The sequence below is a fragment of the Manis javanica genome, chromosome 10 (genome assembly GCF_040802235.1).
Source record: "Manis javanica isolate MJ-LG chromosome 10, MJ_LKY, whole genome shotgun sequence".
Taxonomy (NCBI): Eukaryota; Metazoa; Chordata; class Mammalia; order Pholidota; family Manidae; genus Manis; species Manis javanica.
In genome coordinates, this window is record NC_133165.1 from 98,233,450 (window position 1) to 98,257,985 (window position 24,536).

The 24,536-nt window shown below is 35.3% G+C and overlaps 1 protein-coding gene across 3 annotated transcripts; it reads left to right on the forward strand.

The window, feature by feature from the left end:
- Positions 1-24,536, forward strand: TMPO (thymopoietin). Of its 3 annotated transcripts, XM_037023009.2 has the most exons (9): positions 147-1,065; positions 6,365-6,491; positions 8,195-8,353; positions 13,563-13,660; positions 19,806-19,925; positions 20,025-20,120; positions 20,545-20,655; positions 21,650-21,738; positions 22,329-24,536. In XM_037023009.2, the coding sequence occupies exons 1-9, from the start codon at positions 787-789 to the stop codon at positions 22,609-22,611; spliced, it is 1,362 nt and encodes a 453-aa protein (XP_036878904.1). In that variant the 5' UTR covers positions 147-786; the 3' UTR covers positions 22,612-24,536. The 3 variants fall into 3 exon arrangements, with proteins under 3 accessions (XP_036878903.2, XP_036878904.1, XP_036878905.1); XM_037023010.2 differs by lacking the exons at positions 19,806-19,925; positions 20,025-20,120; positions 20,545-20,655; XM_037023008.2 differs by lacking the exons at positions 13,563-13,660; positions 19,806-19,925; positions 20,025-20,120; ... (1 more) ...; positions 21,650-21,738; positions 22,329-24,536 and adding an exon at positions 9,338-12,068 and having other exon boundaries at positions 1-1,065.

Genomic DNA, 24,536 nt, shown 5'->3' on the forward strand with positions numbered 1-24,536 from the left:
AAGCAGGGACGGGGTTTCACTGCTCGCTCTTCCCTTCCTTCCCCTCAGTAATTCAAATCCAGTAGGACGAGTGCTTACGAACACGCCTCTCTTTTCTTCCCCATCAGGGCTAGCTTTTGGGGAAGGAAAGGATGCGGCTGTTAGGCGGGTCCGTGTCCTTCGGTGCAGAATCTAGGCCCAGCCCCGGGTCCTCGCCGTCGGCGTGAAACCGGCCGGCTGTACGCGGCCGACCCCCGGGGAGGAAAGCTGCTTCTCAAGCAGGGAGAGGAAACCGCGCACAAAAGCGGCGCGACTCGGGCCTTATCAGCGTCTAAGAGGAAGGGTGGAGAAGGGGGAAACCGAAACAGGCCAGACACCAGGGATCCCGCCCGAGAGGCTTTTAAACTACGTTTCCACCACCTCTTCGCACGGGGCCGCGGCTAATGGAACCCGCGCGAGGCGTCCCTCCAATCGCCGCCGCGCTTCCTCCCGCCGCGGGCCAATGGCGGCGCGCGTTCTTGGGGCGTGGGCGAAGCAGGCTGCCGTCCCTTGCCTGTAGTGTGTGGGCTGGGGTTGGTGCGGGCTCCTGGCTTGGCCCCCCAGCTGGTAGGCGCTAGTGCTTTGGGGGCTTTGTGTCCGGCTTCTGCTTGGCTTTGTGTGTGCGAGTTTCTGCTTCGCTTCGCGGCGCTCCTCCCGGGCGGGAGCCCTGAGGCTCGCGGGCGGCGCGCGGCCCCCCCGGGCAAGGAGCGAGCGCGCCGGCGTGAGCGGCGGGTGTGAGGGCTGCGGGGAGGGGGATTCGCCGCCGAGATGCCGGAGTTCCTGGAGGACCCCTCGGTCCTGACGAAGGAGAAGTTGAAGAGTGAGTTGGTCGCCAACAATGTGATGCTCCCGGCCGGGGAGCAGCGCAAAGACGTGTACGTGCAGCTCTACCTGCAGCACCTCACGGCGCGCAACCGGCCGCCGCTCGCCGCCGGCGCCAACAGCAAGGGTCCCCCGGACTTCTCCAGCGACGAGGAGCGGGAGCCTACCCCGGTCCTCGGCCCCGGCGCCGCCGTCGCGGGCCGCAGCCGGGCCTCCGTCGGCAGGGTAAGGACGGCCGGCCGGGGCCACAAAGGCGGCGGTTGGCGCGCACGCAGCCCACCCTCCGCGGGGCCCCCGCGGGCCTCCGAGGCGGTATGCGCGCCCGGCCTGGAGGCTGGCCTCAGTCTGCTGCCTGTGGCTAGGGAAGGGGAGGGCGCCGGAGAGTCGCGTCGCGAAGTTGGGGCCCCCCCGCCGTGTGTCTCTGAGAGGTGTGAACTCGGCGTGCGCGCCTGCGGTGTGTGTGGGGGACGAGCGCGTGGAAGGCTCGACGTTCCTTGACCACCGGCCGCCGGGGGTGGGTATTTGGACGGGGGGCTTCCGCGCTGTTGCGAAAAGCCCGAACGGGGGTCACCCCGAAACTACTGTAGGTTACGTTCGAGCGTTTTCCCGCTTTATTAACTGAAAGACTAGTAACCGAGTCTCAGAGCGCTCCCTGGAGGGCAATGTGTGACACACTAATTTCTAACCAAAATTTGAAATAATGAAATTCCCGCCATTTTATGTTTTTGCATATGGAGGGCTTTTTGAACCATTTATTTTGTGGTTTGTGTTCCTCTTTTCCAGCAACAGGCCATCGGTTGGCGGGGCAACGTTACCCAAAATTAAAACGCATTTTTAAAATATGTCTTTAAGTGGTTACATAGACTCTCAAATATTTGAAAATTATAGTTACTAAGGATTTTTTATTCCTCCTTTTTTGGTAAATTTTGCTTGAGGAAAGATTTTTGGAATCGGGAGAAATGTTTCGTGATACTTTGATATGTCAATATTGCAATGTGGAACATCTAATCCCGGGCAAATCTCAGATTGACTGCAGCAAATGTATTTTGTTTTGAGAATAGCTTGTTTTCGTGTTCTGTGAGTTTTCACATGCTATTTTGTTGGTATGAACCTGCCTAATTACCACACTACAGTGAATCTGTAGAATGTAGTTAAAACTAGTTATTGGTAGAATGTCCAATGCTCTTTATTATAGACATTGAATGTGGAGTTTGAAGTTGCTGCTTCCGGTGACTAGTGTAACTCACAAGTCCTGCCTCCTTCAAAGTTACACTGCTTAACTTTAGTTTTTAAAAATCTGTGATGTTTTTTCCGGACTAAGGTACAAGTAGATGTAATAAACACATGTAAACATAATGGCAAATCTTTGCCTGGTCTTTCGAGAAATTGAATCAAGTCTGAACTCGGTGCCTGGCACATAGTAGTGCCAAAAAATATTTTGTTCAATAAATAAAAGGCCAACTCCACCTTATTATTTCTGATGTCTTGTTTTTGTGGCTTTAAAGGAAACTACTTGACTCCTTTATAATGTATAAAAAACAAATTTATTTTTGCAAAACCTATTCCTTACCAGTTTTTCCCCAATCCCTTTGAAAAAGAAATATTGTGTATTTGGTTAGATCTTTTATTCAGATCTAGATTTGAATAAAGATTCGATTGAAAATAAAGTATTTTCCATTTAAATCAACACACTTAAACAGGTCTCTGGAATCCTGTATTGCTGTTTTCTGCAAATGTGTTATTCTTGAATCAGGGATGTATTTGGTTGTATGTTTTAGAAGTCATTCTTATTTTGATAATTTGTTTTCAACAGAGACAACCATCTCAGTTTTAATGTTTTTCCTTAAGCAACTTTTTAAAAGAGATTGTCCCAATCTACACTATGTATTTTGGACTGTAAGAAGACTGAATGTAAACATTTTTTATTTCAATTTAATTTATTGGGCACAGGAAAAGTATCTTGAATTTACAGGAAAAGAACCTTAGTCACTTTAAAGTAGTATGTAAAGTTCCTCTACACAAGACATTCCCTTAAAAATTCCAATATAGAGTCACATTTCTTAGTAAGAAAGCCAAATTGAGAGTTGCAAATTAAGCAGATTTGTTTTTAACGTTTTAAAACAAATCAAACATTAATGTGAATTTGGCCAAAGGCATAGCATTTAAACATATTTAAATATGAGTTTGTGAGGAATAGTTTTAATGAAAGAGAAATTGTTTCATTTTATCCATCACCATTGTCTCCTTTAGGGTCACTTGGTCTTATATGACCAAAAAACTCACATATTCAAAACTTGGTTTGGGTTTTTAGTTTCCTTCGAAGCTTTATGTTGTATGCATCTTGATGATGCCAGGATTTTCAGATGTTGATATTATCTAGATTGTTGACACAAAAATAAACTTTTTCAGAGTTGACAGTCAGCCTTTTGTCGCAAGGTGCAAAACAGTATAGCTATTTGGAGTGCAGTGGAGCATAAGCATTCTTGAATGGTCTTCTCTTGTGGATTATGCATTCTTAACAGGAACTATTTAAAGACATGGGACAGAACAGCAAGAAGTATGTTAGTAATGGTAAATGTTAATAAATTGACCACCATACTCTAAGATCCTAAGTAAACAGACTTCTGAATCATATTCAGGTGACCTTGAACATGAATACTGCCTGTCAGGTGCTCTGTTTTCATCTGGAAAATAGAGATAATCTAATAACTACTTAATAAGATGGAGGATTACAAGAGTTTACATTCCTGGATGTGTGTAGTGCTCTGCTATTGATACGTGTTACAACATGTGACTTCTGATTCTTTTTTTCCTTATTTAATGCCAGAGCAATACAGTGTTACCATAATAAAGTTTTCAGAATTAGATGGGGTAAGTTTGTGAGCTGTGTCCAAACGTTACTGTATAACATGGTATTTAGGTTGCCTGAGTTAGCTGTACAGCTTTGGGCTTCACTTTCCTCTCTGGTAAAATGGAGATAATAGTATTGATCTCATAGGATTTGTAGTATTCAGTGACTTAATATATAAAAGGCACTTAAAACACATCTTGGTACATAGGTTAGAATCTCTTTTATAATAATTAATGATAGAGGTTAGAAAAATATGAGTAGCTTATAGGTGATATCATAGAATTATTGGATTTCATGTTGAAAAAGTCAGTTGGTAGTTGTGAAGAACTGGGCCTGGCACGTAGTGGGTACTCAGTGTTTTTGACTGAGTGAAATTTAGGATTACATGATTTACTTAAAGGAACAAAGCTCTCTGGAGGCAGAAATCAGTACAAAGAATGGTTCCTTCTTCCTGATTGAAACTACCAGCTTGATAATTACATACACTATACTACCTGTCTCCTAATTATTCTTCTTAAATTTGATACTTCATAAAATGGCATTACTTTTCTCCCTATAAATTAAAAATAGAAATCAGGTAGTCTCTTACAAGACCATGCTCTGTGTTTACCTTCTGCCAATTTTTTTGCCTCAAGATTTCTTTTTAAAGCTGTAGTTTTACATTAGGTTTTAATAAAATACAAGAGAGCTTGTTTCCTGCTTCAATTTGGTAAGCCTTTGTTATTACCTAATAAGAAATAGGTATTTTTAAAATAAGTGACTTATTTTCCCCTGCCCAGATGATACATTGATTCATTCAACAAAACATCTACCAGGTGCCTATTCTTGTGTCAGCTACTCTCCTGCTCCTTTTTTTTTAAAAAAAGAGATGATTGGGATACAAATAGGAATATGACAGTCCTTATTATGCTTTCTGCTACCTTCTTAAATGCTGCACCCAAATCACCTGAAACAGATATTAAAATACAAATTTCACGCCCAAGATTAGGACTCAGAATGGGGTCAGACTGTAAAATAGGTGTAACTTTTCCAAAAGTTTTTGAGGATTTCATACCAAACCGCCTCTGGGAATTGCTCAAGGAGTTCACTGGAGAAAATAAAGCATGTATACAAATAACTAACAAAAAGTAGGTGGAACGTGATGATTGCCAAAGAAAAAGATTTCTTGAAAACCTCATGCTGTGGCAAGAAGTTGAAATTCCTGAATGTTTCGTTGATAGAAATTGAACATTCTTTATGGTAGGAGGGATTATCTACAAGTAATCTGTACCTCATTGATTTTCTTTATTTAAAGTACATTTCAAATAACATAACATTTATGTTGTGTAATAAGAGTTTTTCTTCCCAACTTCACCATGCTTTTTAGAAAATAGGTCACTAACACGAGAGTAGGCGTGTTTGATTTTTCAATAATCTTTAAAGAATTTCAAGACTTTGTTATCTAGAACTCTTAGACAGTAGGCAACTATTTTGACATTAAAGTATATGATTTGCTTCAGGATTTGAGCCTGATGATCCCAAATCAGTGTAATACAGGTTTTAAAGCCTATGGAAAGTACCCTCACTTTTTAATAGCCATCTTTTAATTAAAGATTTCTCTTGAATTGACATCATTCTTATTAGCAGCTATCTTTGAAAAAATGTTTTATCATCTTGCTTTATTTAAAGTATTTCAGATTCTAACACTTGGACAAATAATGCCTGATTTTTTTTTTTAACCCACTAGCATCATTGGGAAGTAAGCAGTATCTACACCTTTATGATTTTTGCCATTTTGCATAAAATATGTTTGGGATGCAGGATCGACTCTTGTGCTTTAAATAGTAATTTGGGCCTAAACTGACTTTGATATTTGTGGCCATTAAACAGCCATTTTTGTTCAGTACTCTGATGCTTTCTGGGATTACTGAGACATTTGTAAGGCTATTTGTCTCAACCCTAAAAGGTACCCATACTTTGTTCCCTTAATTCTGTTTAACCTTGGAATTTCATGTTTTTTTCCAGTAAATGCTGTATTGCTTAAGTTACTTTTAAAAACTTTGAATTTTCTCTCAAAGCTTGTTTCACAGTCTGAAAACTATTCTTAGTGAAATGGTCATATAGAATTAAGCATGGTAACAAAGCTGTGTCAGGGTGATATATAGGCATAAAGTAAGTTTGACATCCTCCATGTGTCAAAAACTGGCTACCAAAGTCACTATATCAAAAGAAGGTTATCTGAGTTCCTTAAGTTCTGATATGCTTGCTTAAAGGAAATCACTTTTATAAATAATTAAGTATAAACCTTTATGGTAAAGTCTTAAACATTTCTAGATTAATTTAAACTTTTAAGGCTAATTGAATGAGGCCAGGGGTAAATTATATTTATGATAATCTGGATGAAAATGTCTGTTTGCTCTTTTGGATTTTTTATGCCATCCCCTCCCCCTGTAGATGAATCAGCCAAAATTTACTATTTTAACGGCAGTATATTTAAAATTTGAGTTACTTCCTTGGCTATTAGGTTTGTATAATTATAATTGATTTTAGAAAATACTGCCAAGTGATTAGTTTTAAATTTAATCAAATTGCTAAGGCTGAATATAACTGTAAATCAACTTGAAGGTGATTTTGTGTGTTTAATTGTATATGGTATTATTTATATAGTAAATGATAACTGGGCTTTGTTTACAGAAAGCCACAAAGAAAACTGATAAACCCAGACTAGAAGATAAAGATGATGTAGATGTAGCAGAGCTCACTAATGAAGACCTTCTGGATCAGCTGGTGAAATATGGAGTGAATCCTGGTCCTATTGTGGGTACGTTGATAACATTTCAAATCTTCTAAAAGTGAAGCAGAGTCCCAAATTGTTTTCCCCTCTTGTATAACAGAGTTTGGATTATAAAGGCCTGCCTATCATGAATCGTTTATATGACCAGGACCTTAGTTTCCTTAACTATAAATGAGGGGAATAAAATGAGAGATTTAAACTAGGTAATATTTGAGATTACCTCTATTGTGGAGATTGTGTCTTATGGTGCTCGGAGCACACTACCTAGTCAGACCTATGTGTCTTATGGGATAATTGAGGAAAATATGAGGAAACTTAGTTGGCCAAATTCATCCATATCAGTAAGTTAGTGACGGACCTGCTAATATAACTCAAAAATTATTCAGTGCCTGGTATAGTACCTCCTTTCAGTTATCATTAAAAGTACCTTTGAGTCTTGCCATGATGGGGATTCAGGAGTGATACTATAAAGAACAAACTAAAGAAAGAAAACTTGGAACGAAATAACACTGGCTTTCCACCATTGGGTTGCTGTTAGTTGGTGATTTTGTACGGCTCATTATCCCTTAATTCTGAAGGGTCTTTGCAATACCCTCAAGATGATAAAGGTCTAATTTGATCTTCTAAGTTATATAAAATTTTGAACACTGCAGATTTGGAGGGTTGTTTTTTCCTGTGGGTTTTTTCCAAATGAGGATTTAGAGTGTTGTTTTCTGTTTCATTTAATGCACTGCTTCCAAATAGATTATAATAAGCACATTAATATAATTACCTGTAGACATTTCATTCTCTTTTAAAATTTTTCATTTAAAATTCCAAAAGATTGATGCTGGAAAATGTGTCATATATCAACATCCTTTAAATTGTATGTTGGTATACCAGATGTTCATTTTTTCTTTTCCATCCTAAGGTGTACAACTTTATGTTTGATGTACATAACATTGTGAGATGGTGGTCAGTCAAGCTAATTAACATATTCATCACCTCACATAGTTTTCTTTTGTGCGTATATGTATGGTAAGAGCACGTAAGACTTACCTTTTCAAATTTCAGGTATATATCAAGGTTTTGTTGAGTACAGTCCCTGTAGTATACTAGATTCCATTACTAATTCATCTTGCAATTTTACCCTTCTGTCTAATTGGTATATAATTTCTATTTGTAACACATTTTCCATAAAATGTCATTTCAACTGCTAAGTAGTTATATTTAAATGTGATTTAACACCTTAAATTTACACAGTGTTGTATGTCAAATACATTCAATTCTTAAGAAGAGATTTATAGAACTTTTGCCATTAAAAGCTGTTTATAGGCATACTAATTTCTCAGGGTTGTGGGGTTTTAATCATAGTAATTTAGAGGACTACAGTCTGTTGCTTACAAATAATTTTTCTATGAAGGCAAGTACTGTTACATAGTGTTGGAGAAAATACACAAAGTCCAAAACTTTTCAGTCAAAAATACTCGTTCGTACGTGGTTCTGCAGTAGATGATCTGTAATAAGATCTGTATTCATCTATGTATTCCATGCTGTTAAAGGAAACATTGTAATCATGTATTAAAATCTCAGAAAAATACCTGTTTTAGAAAAAAAATCCATGATAAATGATTTTTAAGCACTTAAGTTCAGAAAAAAGTGAAAGTAACATTTTAATGTTACTAAAGATAATGCCTAAGCTGAATCTTAAATAATAAAAGTGCTAAGGTAAGTTCTGCCTTACTATACAGGAACAACCAGGAAGCTATATGAGAAAAAGTTGTTGAAACTGAGGGAACAAGGAACAGACTCAAGATCGTCTACTCCTTTGCCATCTATTTCTTCTTCAGCAGAAAATACAAGACAGAATGGAAGTAATGATTCTGACAGATACAGTGACAATGAAGAAGGTAAAATTTTAACTGATGTTAATCAAATATCTGTAACTTTTTCAGATACAGTGATCATGAAGATAAAACATTACCAAAATACATGTGATTTTTGTTCATATCATTAGAGTAACCCTCCATGTAACTTGATTTAAATACCTTTTGTTGATAAATCTAAGGAACAGAAAAGTACAAATATCTAATTTTTTGTCACCTAAAATTACCAAGTAACTTTTTCCTTTTTGCTTTAAATCTCATTTTTCTAAGAATAAAGTATTACAAATAAAGACAAAAATCTCCCACTTACTCTTTTTACAAATATCATCTCCACAGAAGCAATTTCTTTCATATGATGCTTATCTTTCCAGCCTGTTTTTAAATACTTTTTCACATGCATCTATCAAATAATGATATTATTTTGTACTTTTAAAAAAATCTATATAAATAATATACTAAAACTTACCACTTGCTCTTCTTTACTCTGTGTTATATAGTATTGTGATCTCATCTTACGGATTTATTACATATATGTCTGGTTTATTGTGAGTAATTAATTTATAGCAGGTTTTTTTACATAAGGCATGTTTTCTCTGTTTTCTGTTGATAGGCATTTAAATTTATAGATTTTGCTAGATGATCTGTTTTCAAGGCAACTTTAAAGCAAATATTTGACATTTTTAGTAGACTTAAGAAAATTGGGCCATGACGTGTGAATATTTTTGAGAATAGTACAAGAAATAAATGAACTCTTCAAACTTTATTATTAAAACAATTTCATATTAATAAACTTTTAATTCATATGACTTGGTAATTTCATGATTAATTTGACCCAAGTTGCTTATGTTTCTATAAGCATTGTCTACCAGGGCACAGTCAAATTGGTTGTTCAGAATATGAAATATATAGTCTTTTCCTTCAACAGCACTATGTTAGCAAAGAGGCAAAGAATAAAATCAGCTTAAACACAAGTAATGCTTAAACTTCCTGCCTCTTTTGCCTCTACAGGAAAGAAGAAAGAACACAAGAAAGTGAAGTCCACTAGGGATTTTGTTCCTTTTTCTGAACTTCCAACTACTCCCACTGGTGGATTTTTTCAGGGTATTTCTTTTCCTGAAATCTCCACCCGTCCTCCTTTGGGCAGGACTGAACAACAGGCAGCTAAGAAAGTACATACCTCTGAGGGAGATCCACCTAGGGAACCTCTTATTGCCACAACTTTGCCTGGCAGAGAGCAGTTTCAGAAGTTAGCCTCTGGAGAGAATTTGTTTATTTCCTCCAAATCTAGCCATAATAGATGTTTAGAGAAAAGTTCTTCGACATCTTCTCAGCATGAACTCACTGCCAGGTTGGTCTCTGCTGCAGCTTCTCCTTCACTGATTAAAGAAACCACCACTACTTGCTATAAAGACATAGTAGAAAATACTTACTGTGGAGAGAAAAGTGGAATTCAACCATTACGTAATAAAAGGTCCCATGTTTCAGATCAGTCAGCTCTCTCCAGTAAGAGGAAAGCACTAGAAGAGTCTGAGAGATCACAAGTAATTTCTCCACCACTTGCTCAGGCAATCAGAGATTATGTTAATTCTCTGCTGGTCCAGGGTGGGGTAGGTAGTGTGCCTGGGACTTCTAACTCTACACCCCCACTGGATGTAGAAAATATATGGAAGAGAATTGATCAATCTAATTTTCAGGAAACTGAAACCCTGTCTCCTCCACGAAAATTTCCTAAGCTCAGTGAAAAGTCGGTTGGGGAAAAGGATACAGGTTCCTCGGTAGCATTTCAAAATGTACCTGGATCTGAACTGATGTCTTCTTCAGCCAAAACTGTTGTCTCTCACTCACTCACTACCTTAGGCATAGAAATGCCTAAGCAATCACAGCCTGATGAAATAGATGCCTCAGAGATATCTTTTCCCTTCCATGAATCTATTTTAAAAATTATTGAAGAGGAGTGGCAGCAAATTGATAGGCAGCTGCCTTCATTGGCATGCAAATATCCAGTTTCTTCCAGAGAGGCAACACAGATATTATCAGTTCCAAAAGTAGATGATGAAATCCTGGGGTTTATTTCTGAAGCCACTCCGCCTGTAGGAACTCAGGCATCTTCCACTGAGTCTTGTGATAAACAGCTGGACTTAACACTTTGTAGGGCATATGAAGCTGCAGCATCAGCGTTGCAGATAGCGACCCATACTGCCTTTGTAGCTCGGGCTGTGCAAGCAGACATTAGTCAGGCTGCACAGATTCTTAGCTCAGATCCTAGTCGTTTGCACCAGGTACTTGGGATTCTGAGCAAAACATACGATGCAGCTTCATTTCTTTGTGAAGCTGCATTTGATGAAGTGAAGGTGGCTGCACATACCATGGGATCTTCTACTTTAGGTCGCCGATATCTCTGGCTAAAGGATTGCAAAATCAATCCAGCTTCTAAGAATAAAATGGCTGTTATTCCCTTTAAAGGTGAAACATTATTTGGAGGAGAAGTATACAAAGTGATTAAAAAGCGTGGCAATAAACACTAATAAAGTCAAGAGTAAATACATACATTTTATCTTTAATATGGGAGACTTAGAAGCTTTTCTAGGAATCCCAAGTGCCTTTTTGCGAAAATTTTCCTTTAAAGTCTTTCTAGTGTCCAGATTGGGCTAATTTCAAGCTCCTACCCAGCAAATTACAGTCTACAAATAATGGCCTGTGTAAACTACATTTTTTAAAAGTTGCACAGATAGAAAGCCTGATAGTATTTAAAGTTTTCTAGATCACATCTTTTCCTGTTTTACTTAAGATTTTATAACTCTTCAAAATTAGGAAAATTCCATTAACTAGAGTATAGAGACTTCAGTTTTAAATACTAGTAAATATCCTTTCACTTTCAAAAACTCATCTACATTTTTTTCTCGTTTTCTTACTTTTGTTTTTTACTTCTGTCTGCAGTATCATTCATAATACTTATATCTGTGCAACTTAAAGTGCCAGTCTTCAAACTGTTACTGGTCACCAGACAAAATAAGCATGCTCCAGAATTTGAACCTAGAGATATTTTAGGTCAATGACAAGGTTTATTTTTGTGTTAAAATTTTATTGATAAAACAGTATGCTGATGGACATCTGGTGCAAGAGCTTCATGGACTGGCAGCAAACAGTTCATGGACCAAACTTTGAGAAATATTGCTCTAGGTCAGTTCTGGGACAGTCCTTTCTCACCATCACTATAGTCTGTCAGATGAACTAGACAATGGAAAGATGGGCTTTTTTTCTTGTTTTTTAAGTAACACTTTCAAAGTATGTTGTAGTTCATGGATGATTAGGCTTAATCTAAATTATAAAAGCAAATTTGAATTACTAGCTTTTTCTTAAAAAGTCCTAAGAAATACGCCAATGTCTATGTGTCTATATAAAGCTGTATATTAACCTCTGTTTTCATTTCTTCTTGTAAGTTGTAAGACAAGTTATCTGTAGAAACGTTTGGGTTTTTGGGGGGGGTTTTTTGTATTTTTATGGAAAGTAGTAGTAGTAAGTATAAGCAAAATATGGCCCCATGGATACTCCTAGCCATTATTATATTCTTAGACTATACGTGTCCATCTCTGTAGCTTTCTTGGAGTAATTTTATTTTGTTATTTGTCTTCTGAAATGTACATGTATACATGTACCTACTAAGTGCTATGTGATTTTTTTTTTAATGTATTACTGTAGAATGCTTCTGCAAATTCAATAAAGTTAAACTTGAACAGTTTTGTGTGGTCTCCAGAAACATGTTGTATGTGTGTTTTATTCTTGGAGTTACAACAAGTTAGATACTTGCGGAGGAACATCCCTTTTCCATTCCATCACTGAAACTCAACTTGACATTCTAATGGTATAGTTGAAAATACATTTTACATGGTTTTTCTTCAATTTGAAGACCATGTTTTATTGGCTGTTGGAATTTAAATTTGTAAGAGGAATTAATATGTAACCAGATCCTCATTTGTTGTTTCATCAATTTCTGCTTAACTACTATTGGGTATTTTACTTTGTGCTTTCTAATTTTTTGATTCTGAGTTAACAAAGCATAAGATTTTATAATGCTAATGATTGTCCCAAATAACAGGTATATTAATAGAAGTATTGTGGAGTGGGGGATAGAGTTGATACCTTAATTGTAAAAAAAGTGATTGATTATTTGGACTAATGGTAAAAATCACTGGTTAATTTTGGGAGACTTGCAAGTAGATTCTGGACTGATGTACTAGACTAGATAGCAAGACACATAGCTCTCAGCTCACACTCCCTTAAATATACAAAACAAAGCTTTATTCAAGACTTCATTTTTGTCTGGTAAAAGTCTAACAAATTGTTGGTAATGCAAGTTTTAGAAGTAACAACTGACATTAAGTTTGCTATACTGTGATAAATGGCCACAAAACTGGGGACATTAAAATTTTTATCTCTTTTTTCTTTAAATCTAGCTCTTCAAATGGTAATAAAATCTAGGAGAATGGAGTATTGAAGCCTACAAAAGATACATATGAATTGTTAGGTTAACAGCCATCTTGGTGATGTACTAAGTAATATGCAAGAGCTTCTCTTCAAAGAAATAGTACTTATATTATGAGGAGAATTGATCTGTGATTGGTTGTACTTTCTGTGAACAAGATTCCTCCTTATGTCAGTTGTACCCAGGCTTTTTATAATCACATCAAAAAAGAAGACTGAAGAAATTTAAACTGCATTTATGTATTAACATCACTGCACTTGTCATTAGAGGCTAGTACCATACAGGATGTTTTGTGTGTGTGTTTTTCCATTCTTAAAATTCCCTATAGGTTTTCTTCCATATTCTAAATTTTTAACAGCTAACCTTTGTTTATATAGTAGTAGTGACTGTATGGACAAAAGAATGATAACTATATTTTAATGTCCTTTTCCCACATTTAAATTGTTTTTAGTGAAAAGCTGCCCTAGGAGCAATTTGAATTCAGGTTATGCTTTAGGCTCAGTCCCAGAAAAACAAAAGGAGACTGCATAGAAAGAAGTGGTGATCAGATTAAGAAGTGGGGGTGATAAAACTGGAATAAAATAAGAATGGGAAAAAAAACTTTAAACAGTTTTGGTCTATTGAGGTAATATGAACAGACAAACTTGTTTTACATATTAGTGTACCTGAAACCAGGGTTCCAAAGTAATGTTAGGATGACATAGTTTATTATGTTTCAGAAAGTAATGGTTTTTCCAATATTATTTCCAGACTCTAAAATAGAGCTCAAGCTTGAGAAGAGAGAACCACTAAAGGGCAGAGCAAAGACTCCAGTTACACTCAAGCAAAGAAGAGTTGAGCACAATCAGGTATCTTTAGTTTTATGATTGCTGTATTCAGGTATAAGTAATCGGAGAACACTAATTTGCCTGTGTCCTAGCCTTTGGTTAATAGTTGTCACCCAGAGAGTGTTCATTCCATTGTTCATTAAATGGTATTAGAAATTGAAACTTTTTGTCAGTAGTGTATCCTGTGCTTACTGCAAAACAAATGTTTAATGTCTCATTTGTGTTTGATTCTGTGCTAAGTGTGGTTCAAAGCCAGTCATACTGCTTTATAAGAGAAATGTTTTAAAAGGTGGAAATACCTAAGCAATTCTGACATGTAACTTCTAAAAGTTGGGAAGGGTTTTATGTTTGTGTCTTTACCTCTAGGTTTCTGGCTTTGGTTTTACTTCTGTCTGTTTTCTGTGGCTTTTTCCTCAACTCTGAAGCTAGTCTAGTACTAAAACCACACTGTTTTCTTTGCTATTTCTAGATGAAAATTTAAATCTATTATTGTGGGTGAGGTAAGATGCAGTTTTTCAAAAGGAAAATTGTAGGAAACTAGGGGGAAAATAAGCAGATAAAATTAACAGATATAAATGAACTGCTTTATAGGAACAAATTGTTGACTGATCTAGCATTGATGCTTTTTAAAACAGCCATCCCTAGAGTCATTTTCCTTATCCTTATTCTGCCTAGCTGGAAGATTTGTCTAGTTATTTATCTTTTCCATCTTCTCTGTCATTTTAAAGTCACACATCCTCAGAGAATGGATTCTTGATTTCTTAAGCCATGTCTCATGGTTTGGTGTAGTTGATGAGTTGAATTTCAGATCTCTTTGTTAGAAATGAGCTTGGTGGCTGTATAGAGAATGTATGTTGAATGAAAGAAGAGTTTGTTTAATAATAGAACCAAATATTAGAATAAGTACTTTATTTTCCTTTTATCTAGTATTGCTAGGGAAGAGCTGCAGGGATGTGCTGAAGAATAAGGAATTAATGGAGCAAGAGAAAGTAGGAAGTCTGGTGTAAGGACTCTAAAGTAGACAATCATGGAAAATTATGTTCCAGAGTATGAAGCCAAGATGGCTAGCAAGAATGCATAACTGGTCAAATAATATGTTAAAAGGAGGAAGGGTGGATGGTATTAAAGATGGTTTCAGGGGAATCGTTTGAGTTAGGCAATCTAAACTAAAGGATAGGATAATCAAAGGAGAGAGTCAATGTAGCAGATGACAGGCAGAATTAGACAATGGCCTTATACAAAATTCAAACCATATAGAAAAGTGGAGTCAAGAGTTTAATGACCCTCACCAGTTACAGACCCACAATAATTACCAGTGTCTCACTACTTTAGTTTCTTCTTCACCAGTGCCCTCCAGCTTTTTAAATTCTTTTTGATTTTGCTGTTTTGTTTTTTGCTGGAGTATATTAAAGTAAATCTCTGACATAATATCATTTCATAAGTTAAAATGTCAGTATTTCAGTATGTATCTCTGAAATATAGGGGCTGTTTATATATATATATATATAAAATGCCTTTATCATACCTAATAACATTAATAATTATTTTCATATCTAATCCATGTTCAAATTCCTCTAGTTTCAGAAATGTCTCTTTATGACTAAATTATTCAAATCAGGATTCAAGCAAGCTCTACATATCATTTGGTGTTTTTTGTTTTGTTTTCTCTCAAGTTTACAGCTATAGAAAAGCAGCCACTGTAACTGCTTCCCCTCCAAATTTATTTGGCAAAGAAACCAGTTCTGTTCAGAATTTCTCATTCTGAGCTTGGAAGATTGCTTCTTCAAGTGTCATTTAACTTGCTTTTCTATACCCTTTCTTTCTTGGGAGTCAGTAGGGCTGTGATAATGGGAATGTTCTACATCTTTTGTCTATTATGGTAGCCAGTAGCCCCATGTTGCTGTTGAATACTTGGAATGTGGTTTGTGTGGCTGAGAAACTGAAGTTTTATTTTTTTATTCGATTTGAATTTAAATAGTCACCTATGGCTAGTAGCTACCATATTGGACAGCACAGGTTTAAGGTGGTTAGATGCAGGTTTAGTTTGACAAGAATGCTTTACAGATGATATTGTGGCCTTCGTTTTGCATCATTTCAGGAGGCACAAAATAAATTGATGATGCTAAAATAAATTACTAATAGGTACAGATGTTGAAAGCCTGATCCATCCATTATAAAGTTCCACATCACTTGTTAATGGTTCATTAGTGGTTGTGACGGCCATTTGTGATTATTGCCTAGATCATTATTTCCTTTGAGGTTGTAAGGTGATTTTTCTTATCCCCTTATTCTTTACAATTGTAACTAGAGCTCTTTTATGGAGAACTTTGCCTCATGAATGAACTGCTTAGTTACCTTGAAATAAAATTCATACGAAAGCTAGGATAAATCCTTACTTCTTCCCTTTTGTTTTTGCCGTTTTTCAAATTGAAGTGCCCTAGTCACTTTGAAAGGTGATCAATATGATCTTTTTACTAGATGTTTTTTATATATCTGATTTACGATTCATTGCAATCATTATTCTTTTTTCATGTTCAAATTGTGCCATTTTTAGCCACTGGAAATTACTGGGTTGGTTCCTGTATCCTTTGATTGACCCTGTTTGTCTTTTGTAATTTCTTGTTTCCTGGCACAGTAAGATGTCCCAGGCTCATGTATATTTCCTGCCTGTTAACATCAGTCATTTTTCCAAAAAACCTTAATCACTTTAATGGGAAATATTATTTGGGTGCTACCTACAATCTGGTTTCTAGACTGGTACTACTGGGTTGTCATTGCTTCTCGCCCTTTCAGTAAAGAGAGCTTATTTTTTAGAAAGAAAATAAATCATGAATTCATCAAATTTGTGAACACAGGCTATCTAACTTATATGTGTTATACTTGCATTTCTTTTATGCTGACTACCTTGGTTCTTAAAATATTGTTACTTAGTAATTATCACTATATATATGTTTCTAAGTAATACAGTATTACAACTAATAAACTGCTAAGCGCAGTTTTTAATTTTAGGAGGGGCCGGTTTTTACTGTCTTTAGGATATAAAATCAGAATACTGTGCATAAAGTCACTTGAACAAATTTTTTTCTTTTGTATTTATTTTTTAATCATTGAGAATATGTGGTTTTATTTAGGCAATATGAGATGGAGTCAAATCTGGCTGCTTCTTTCCATCCACCAGTTACCATGTTTATTAAGTTTTAGTTTATATTTTGTTTCTTTTTAAAAATAAAAGTAAGTACGTAGATTTATATATTTATTTATGCTCTCCTTCATAAAAGGCAGCCTGCTTTGCACATTCCTTTTTTGTTGTTCTTGATCTATACGTATATCCTAGATCATTCCATATCAGAATATCATATAGCCCTCTTCCTTACTGCTTTGTACGGCTGTATGGTACCACACTTTATGGATGTACTGCGATGTATTCAGCCACTTTTTTTGCAATAGATATTTGAGTTACATTCATTAATGTGCTATTTTGAATAATGGAAGGATGAACCAGTGAACAGCCTTTTTCATGTGTGTCATTTAATATTATAGGCTTCTTTGATAGCTCAGCTCCTCCCTGACCTACCTAATGTCTTCTGAATAAACCTATCAAAAGGCAAAAAGTGAGAAAGTCTTTGTTTCTTCCTGCTCTTTTCTTCATGATAAATTCAGGACCTTGTATAGAACATCTTGCTGAAAATAGATGGCACTGCAGTTCTTACTTTGGCCACAGAGCATATAGCAATCACATTGACTACTAACTTGACATAGTAGTAAGTTTCTTTCTTTTCAATCAAGAATTGTTTGATCCATCTTACTGAGTAGTTACAACATTGAATATAATTTTATTATTTTTTAATTTATATTTTCTTAAAGTCACTTGTTATAGTAGATTCTGGTAGGAAAAAAAATTTTGATCTTGGGTACCTTTTCAAGTTGTATCATGGATTGTAAATTAACTTTATGTGAACACAGTAATTCCAAATTATGTAATGATAGTCAGGAACTTAATAGAATTGGTTGATATGCTCAACCAAAGAATTTAATTAACCTGAATAAAGGAAACTATAAATGATTAATAGTGAAAAGTGTCCTTCTTGTATCTGTTCCCAACAATTCCCACATGCATCCAATGAGTTTCTTTTATTTCCTTCCACAAAAGAAAATAATCTTTAAATGGAAGTGGCCTTCAATATCAAAGATTAATGTGATTATTTTTTCAATTACCCATAATAATGCCAAGAGATGTTTGGTAATATTTTTGATGAGTTTATTTTAGTTATTTACTCAAAATAAATATCCAGAATAAAATACAATAAATGGAAAGGCCTGGCATTTGATAGATAGCCAATTTTAAGGAAAAAGGATGGTTCACCCACCCCACCCCCCAACCACCACTTTACCCTCCATGGACATAGGTAAAATATCTGGTCTTCATCGTATGAACTTTCTTTGCCCTTTCAAGAAAAAAGGTTTTAAATACCACTAATTCTTTTTCTTGGCATTGAAACAATTGATTATTAAAGAGGAAGCAGTTTTGAAAGTAGTTTAAAAAGTATACATTTGGCTTTGAGATGCATCATAAGTCATTTATGTGATCTTAAACCAGTTATTCTCAACCCTGACTGCACATCAGAATCCCTTCAGGAGCTATAAAAATTAACTATGCCCAGGGTCTTCTAGGAGAGATTCTGACTTGTCTGAGGTGGGTTGGGAGCAATTGATATTTTTTAAAAGCTCCCCAGATGACACCATGCTGCTAGGATTGAGAATTTATTGTTCCTTTGTATTGAAATAAACAGGAATTTAACTGTTAGTTAAATTTGAGCTTATTTTAGTTATGTACTAACGCCTTTATTATATGTGTTTAATTTGGTCACAAGTTTGTCTTTTGAGTAGCATTAAGTTTGCATTTAGCAAATATTTTTTAATTGACCGCAAGAAAAGGAACCCAGAGATTTAGATTGTGAGTCAAAGGGAAACTCTTACCATGTCAATCTCAAATATAGATAAAATACAAAATCAGATACATGTTTATGTTTATACCTTGTGGGGAAGTAATGCTTCCAGCCAAAAAAGCATACTTACTGGATGACTACTCTTATCTTAGGATAAGAGTGAAATATATGTCTAAAATTAATAGACAGTGACTTGGGTAGAAAAACATACGTTATCTAGGTAAAATATCAGCTGAAAGCAACAGTGACAATATAAGCACACTCGTATAATACTAATCATTGTTGGATGTTCTATAGTTAAAAGAATTTGAAAGAACCATCTACTAATTGGAGCTTCAACACTGAATAACTTGCTGCTTGGAATGCAGAATTTGAGGCCCCAGCCAAGAACTACTGAGTCAGAATCTGCATTTTAACAAAAGCTCCAGGTGATTGATGTGCACAGTACAGTTTGAGAAGCACGAATCTAGTTTTCAAATTATTATGTAAAACCTGCTAAATTATTTTTTAAGTGAGGAAAAGTCAGTCGGCTCTTCAGGGAGGAGTGAATCTGGAGGGTAATAATTGTGTATTACTGTTGCCTTTCTATCTTCCTGTTGTGAGGAGGGTGTAGCACTAAGATTAGGTGGTGACATCTTAGGCTCATGTGTTCATTAAAGAGGTGATCAACCACCAGGCTTTTGTTGCTGCTTATTTTTAATACCTGTTCGTAAGAAGAGTTTGACACCTGGAGATTTTTACATTCAAATAGCTGGTAAGATTTAAACTGACTATTTAAATCATTCCAGCCACATGATTTAATTAATCTTAGGCTAACAATTTTGAAATTTGTATTTTTATAATACTTCTTATATAAATGACTTTCTTATAAATCATGATTAGCCTACTTTTTTTTAGATAGCCAGAGATGCGATACTATAGCCATAGAGCAAACAGCAAATCACAAAAGGAGCCAGTGATAGATGATGTGCTTTTTCGCTCATTTTTATTATAATTTGTGAGCTCTATGGTTGGACTCTTTAGGGTATTTAACCATATTTGAAGTGTTTTCTGATGCCTCTCTATTGGTTCAATTAATATCATTTAGAAATATTTTGAGGGCATAGCATTGTTTGAAAATGCTGGTGTTTGGAGACTTCATGGCTTCACTGTGCTAATATGGCAATTATTAAGGTGTTTGATGTTAGAATATGACTTTTAATGTGTCGATGCTTGAATAGAGCTATTCTCAAGCTGGAATAACTGAGACTGAATGGACAAGTGGATCTTCAAAAGGCGGACTTCGGCAGGCATTAACTAGGGAGTCCACGAGAGGGTCGAGAAGAACTCCGAGGAAAAGGGTGATTCAAGGCTTCTTGCTTAGAATTGGGTTTTCAGATTGGTAGGGCCTTAGTGATGATTTTATATTTATTGTTTTTGTTTTGTTTTCAAACTAACAGGTGGAAACTTCAGAACATTTTCGTATAGATGGTGCAATAATTTCAGAGAGTACTCCCATAGCTGAAACTATAATGGCTTCAAGCAACGAAACCTTAGTAAATATGTTTCATAAACTATACAAGTGGTATTCTTTGTAAATTAACCTTTAATTAGAATTGGGGAGGTGGTACATTTTGGAAATCTCAAACTTAATGGTTTTAAATATTTTACTTTAAATTCATTTTCCCCATATAATTCTGAATATTAGAATCTTTCAGTACAGCCAATTTTATATATATAAATTTAATTCATTGTGCAAGAATCCTAAGTATTGTAAGGATACTTTTCTGATAAAATATTTCAAGAATAATGAGCTTCACATGTGAAGCCTGAGTGTGTTCATGTATAGGTTCTTTTGCCTAAATTTTTATTAAGGAAAAGTCAAATATTACAGAAATAGAATATCTTTTTTTCTTTTCTTTTTACATGTCTTTGTTATGTTTGGATAATTCTGAGTCTGAATAATTTGAATCTTGGCAGGTTGTCAATAGGGTGACTGGAAATTTCAAGCATGCAGCTCCTATTCTGCCAATCACTGAATTCTCAGACATATCCAGAAGAACACCAAAGAAACCATTGACAAGAGCTGAAGTAAATGCATAAAATTTAGATCGATGCTATCATTGATCTTTGAAAGACAATATATTTGTTTTTTGCAGTGGGAGGGAGCAAAGCTTTATTGGGTGTGGTTGTGTGTGTGTGTGCATATATTATTTTAAAAACATACTTTTATTAGTGACAATGGAAAGTAACTAATATAGTATGATGTGCTAATACTATCCTTTTGCTACTGTGTGCCTCTTAAGTTCCAGTTTTCAAAGAAGTGGTCATTTGTGTGCTGCTTGTAACATGTACTCCTTGTTATGGATGTGTTTTAAATGTTATTGGGCTGTGGGGAAGCTATACTGTATTTTGTTGAAAAGTCACATGATGGGACTCTACATGATTTTGTATGATGCTTGAATTTATTAACTCGTATAATTAAGCTTTAAAGTACTGACTGCATGGTACCCTATAATTTTAATGAATCTTTAAGGTTATTTTGATCTGGGCATAAAGGTAAATGCAGCAAAACAACCAGGTTATTAAATTGTTTTACATTTTTAAGTTAGGATGATTGGATTGACTGTACTTAAAAACAGTACTAAAATTTGTTAAAGATCCATGTTAATTTGATCTCTTCTATATTTGATTATTTATTACAACATTGTTAGCAGAGGAAGAAATAGTATACTCTTAATGAAAAGCATGTGAAGTCCAGTGAGGGAACTTAGGCTGCCATATTAGCTGTACTGGATTTTAGGTTTTTGTTTCATGTTTTTAACTTACTTGAATGTGTGGCAGTCTCCCCACCACTCCCCATAACCCCTCAAAACGACATTAACATATTTTCACATTGAAGAAGTTTGGAGAGAACCTTGGAAGTGTGTGGATACTTAAGCGATAATGAATTTGGAAATAGCAATTACAAAAGCTACGATAGATTTAAGTGCATTGTATTCTCTGATACTGGTATTTGAAATTATGTTTTAATTAATGCACATTTACACTAAATTTTAACTTGTGATTGTTTGTTTCTTATTAGGTGGGAGAAAAAACAGAAGAAAGAAGAGTAGAAAGGGATATTCTTAAGGAAATGTTTCCCTTTGAAGCATCTACACCAACAGGAATTAGGTATTCAGATAACATTGAAACAAGTATTAGTATATTCTGTTAGGGCATTTCTATTACTTCAGCTGTTCTTTTGGGAGCAGTTTAATTCTAAGCTACCAGTTAATATTCTTGAAAGTTAGGTCAGTTTTGTATTATAAATTATTTACCTACTATTTAAATCCTATTTTTAAACTTAAACAGAAACATATTGAGAGGGAAATCCTTTTTTCCCCTAAGCTCTCTTTTCTAATTGAGAAGTCTATGTAGATACCTGTTGAATTGTTCTCTGACTGAAGGAATTACAGCCAAACTACTTAATTTTTTTCCTCTCATCTCCTACATACATTAGTTCTGAAAGGTCTTTAAGAAGACAAGCCTAGTGAATATTTTCCATGTTCTGAATATTGGAAAATTTAGAGCATCTGAACTTTTCAAATGAAAGGTGTATAGAGGTTTTCATTAAGCCTATGACCTCAACTGTTCATATGTGACGGTTTTCTACTGTTAACTCAAGGAATGTTTTTGGAATTACGAGTGGCAATGACATGTTATGTTACCCAAATCATGACTGCACCTGAAGTTTATTTTCTTCTTCCTCTCAATCCCGACAGTGCTAGCTGCCGCAGACCGATCAAAGGGGCTGCAGGCCGGCCGTTAGAATTCAGTGATTTCAGGATGGACGAATCTTTTTCATCTAAATACATTCCTAAGTATGTGCCCTTGGCAGATGTCAAGTCAGAAAAGACAAAAAAGGGACGCTCCGTTCCCATGTGGATAAAAATTCTGCTGTTTGTTGTTGTAGCCATTTTTTTGTTTTTGGTCTATCAAGCAATGGAAACCAACCAAGTAAATCCATTCAGTAATTTTCTTAATGTCTCTGGAAAATCCAACTGAACTATATCTCTTTGGCACATTCAACTTGGTCTCCTATTTTTTTTAATAACTGTATAAAAAAATTTGTGTATACTCATTAACTCAAGAACAAAAAATAATGTGATTTCCCCTCAGTAAATGTAGTATTCCATTGAAAAGCAAACACGACGCATAAATGGCTTCATTTAAATGTTTTGGACTTTAGACTAGTAGGAGATCACTTTGTGCCATATGAATAATGTTTTTTAGCTATGGAACTTTTTTGTAGGCTTTATTTTTTTAATGTGGACATCTTCATTTTTGAGAAAAATGTACATTGTTTCTGTGTATTTGGGAAACGAGAAGTGCAAATCATGGTAGTATAATGTGAAGCTACACATTTAAATACTTTAAATCTTACAGAAAAGATTTATTCTCTGCTGAATAAAAACTTTAGAGATATGTGAAACATGAAATTCAGTAAGAGAAAAGGTAACTTGGGGTTGTACTTTTTGTAATTGCAACAGTTTGATGGTGTTTATGGGGGAAAGTACAGCAATAATCTCTTCTGTAATTTTTATTAATAGTAATGTTGTTGTAGCCCTATTGTACTCATTTTTTAAAAGATTTCTAGTATCATGAAATTTCCTACTTCAGTAAGACCCATTTAAATACACTTGATTTTTAGCAGGGATCTTTGTGCAACATATACATATGTGTTAGAGAACTGTTAGGTGACTGTATGTGTTTTTAAAAGCTGGAGCTTTTAAAATTATTGGAATTTTTGGCAATTATTGGCAATTATTGGAAACTTACACTTTTTATTTACAACAAAACATTTATTCTGTCAATCCAGTTTGCTACCAAATACCTTTAAATAATATGTGTGTGCGTCTGTTTAGAAGTTAGAAACTTTAGACATTGGTCTTAGGTTCCATTTGGATTTGTTATGCATTGTCTTCTGTTACCAAAAACAAATTTTGCCGTTTTTTTCCCCTGTATTTCTGAACATAATTTGATTTGAAAGTGCAAGAAATATTTGCTTTTTAAATTACATAGTAAACTTTTCTTGGATACACAATAGTTAATACATAAATTTATAAACTCAAAATTTGAGATGGGCATTATGATTTTTGTGTACTCCTGAAATGGTTGCTTTATTTTATTTTTTTAGCTAAAACTTACCTCGTGCATATCTTCGTTAAGTAAAGTACTAGGTAATTGAAATTTCAGTAGAATCAAGTGAAACAAAAATTTTAAACTTACTCATTTGAGTTTCAACTTTACCATCATTGACCATAAAGCACACTAAAGATGTAAGTTATTTTTAAATATCATCTGAAATAAAAAGGTTTAATAAAGGAACAAGCTGAAGATGTATATTTACACCAGCACACAATTTTAATTTGTATTAGCCCTTTCTGATATTTAGCTTTTAGATATTTTCACTTTGTAATTGGCCAGAAACATCTGTAGATTTGTTCCCACAGGGGAAGTGGGAAACTTAACTCTGAGATCAGAAATGCTTGCCTCTCTGAGTAAAAGTCTTTCTTTGAGATGAGCCACAGAGGGGGCACATTTTACTCAACCTTTCTGCTGTATAGTAATAGCCTACTTCTACTTTCTTTTTCTCTAACCTTGTCTCCCATATTATTTTCAATCTTGTTTATAATTAGAAATTGTGACAAACTGCATTTAATGTTTAAAAATGTGGGAAGATAAATCAGACTTAATGTATATGTAAGATCAATTTTCTAATAGGAAAGCTATGGTCCTAAATAGCAAAAGTAGGACCAGGTAAAACATCTAGACTTTTTTTTAATATGTACTTGGTCTTTTGTCTGTGTCTGTTTTATTCCACTAGAATAAATGTGTCCTTGATGTAAATGCAAAGCATTTCTTCCTGATTAAAATGTAGATGTAGACTTTACAATATAATTCAATAATAAAAAAGTAATTAACCTCTA

Excerpts from the sequence above, each read along its gene's own strand:
- TMPO (XM_037023008.2), top strand. The coding sequence starts at position 787 with ATGCCGGAGTTCCTGGAGGACCCCTCGGTCCTGACGAAGGAGAAGTTG. Across the intron at positions 1,066-6,364 it reads GCCGGGCCTCCGTCGGCAGG|AAAGCCACAAAGAAAACTGA; the intron begins GTAAGGACGGCC and ends CTTTGTTTACAG. Across the intron at positions 8,354-9,337 it reads ATACAGTGACAATGAAGAAG|GAAAGAAGAAAGAACACAAG; the intron begins GTAAAATTTTAA and ends TTGCCTCTACAG.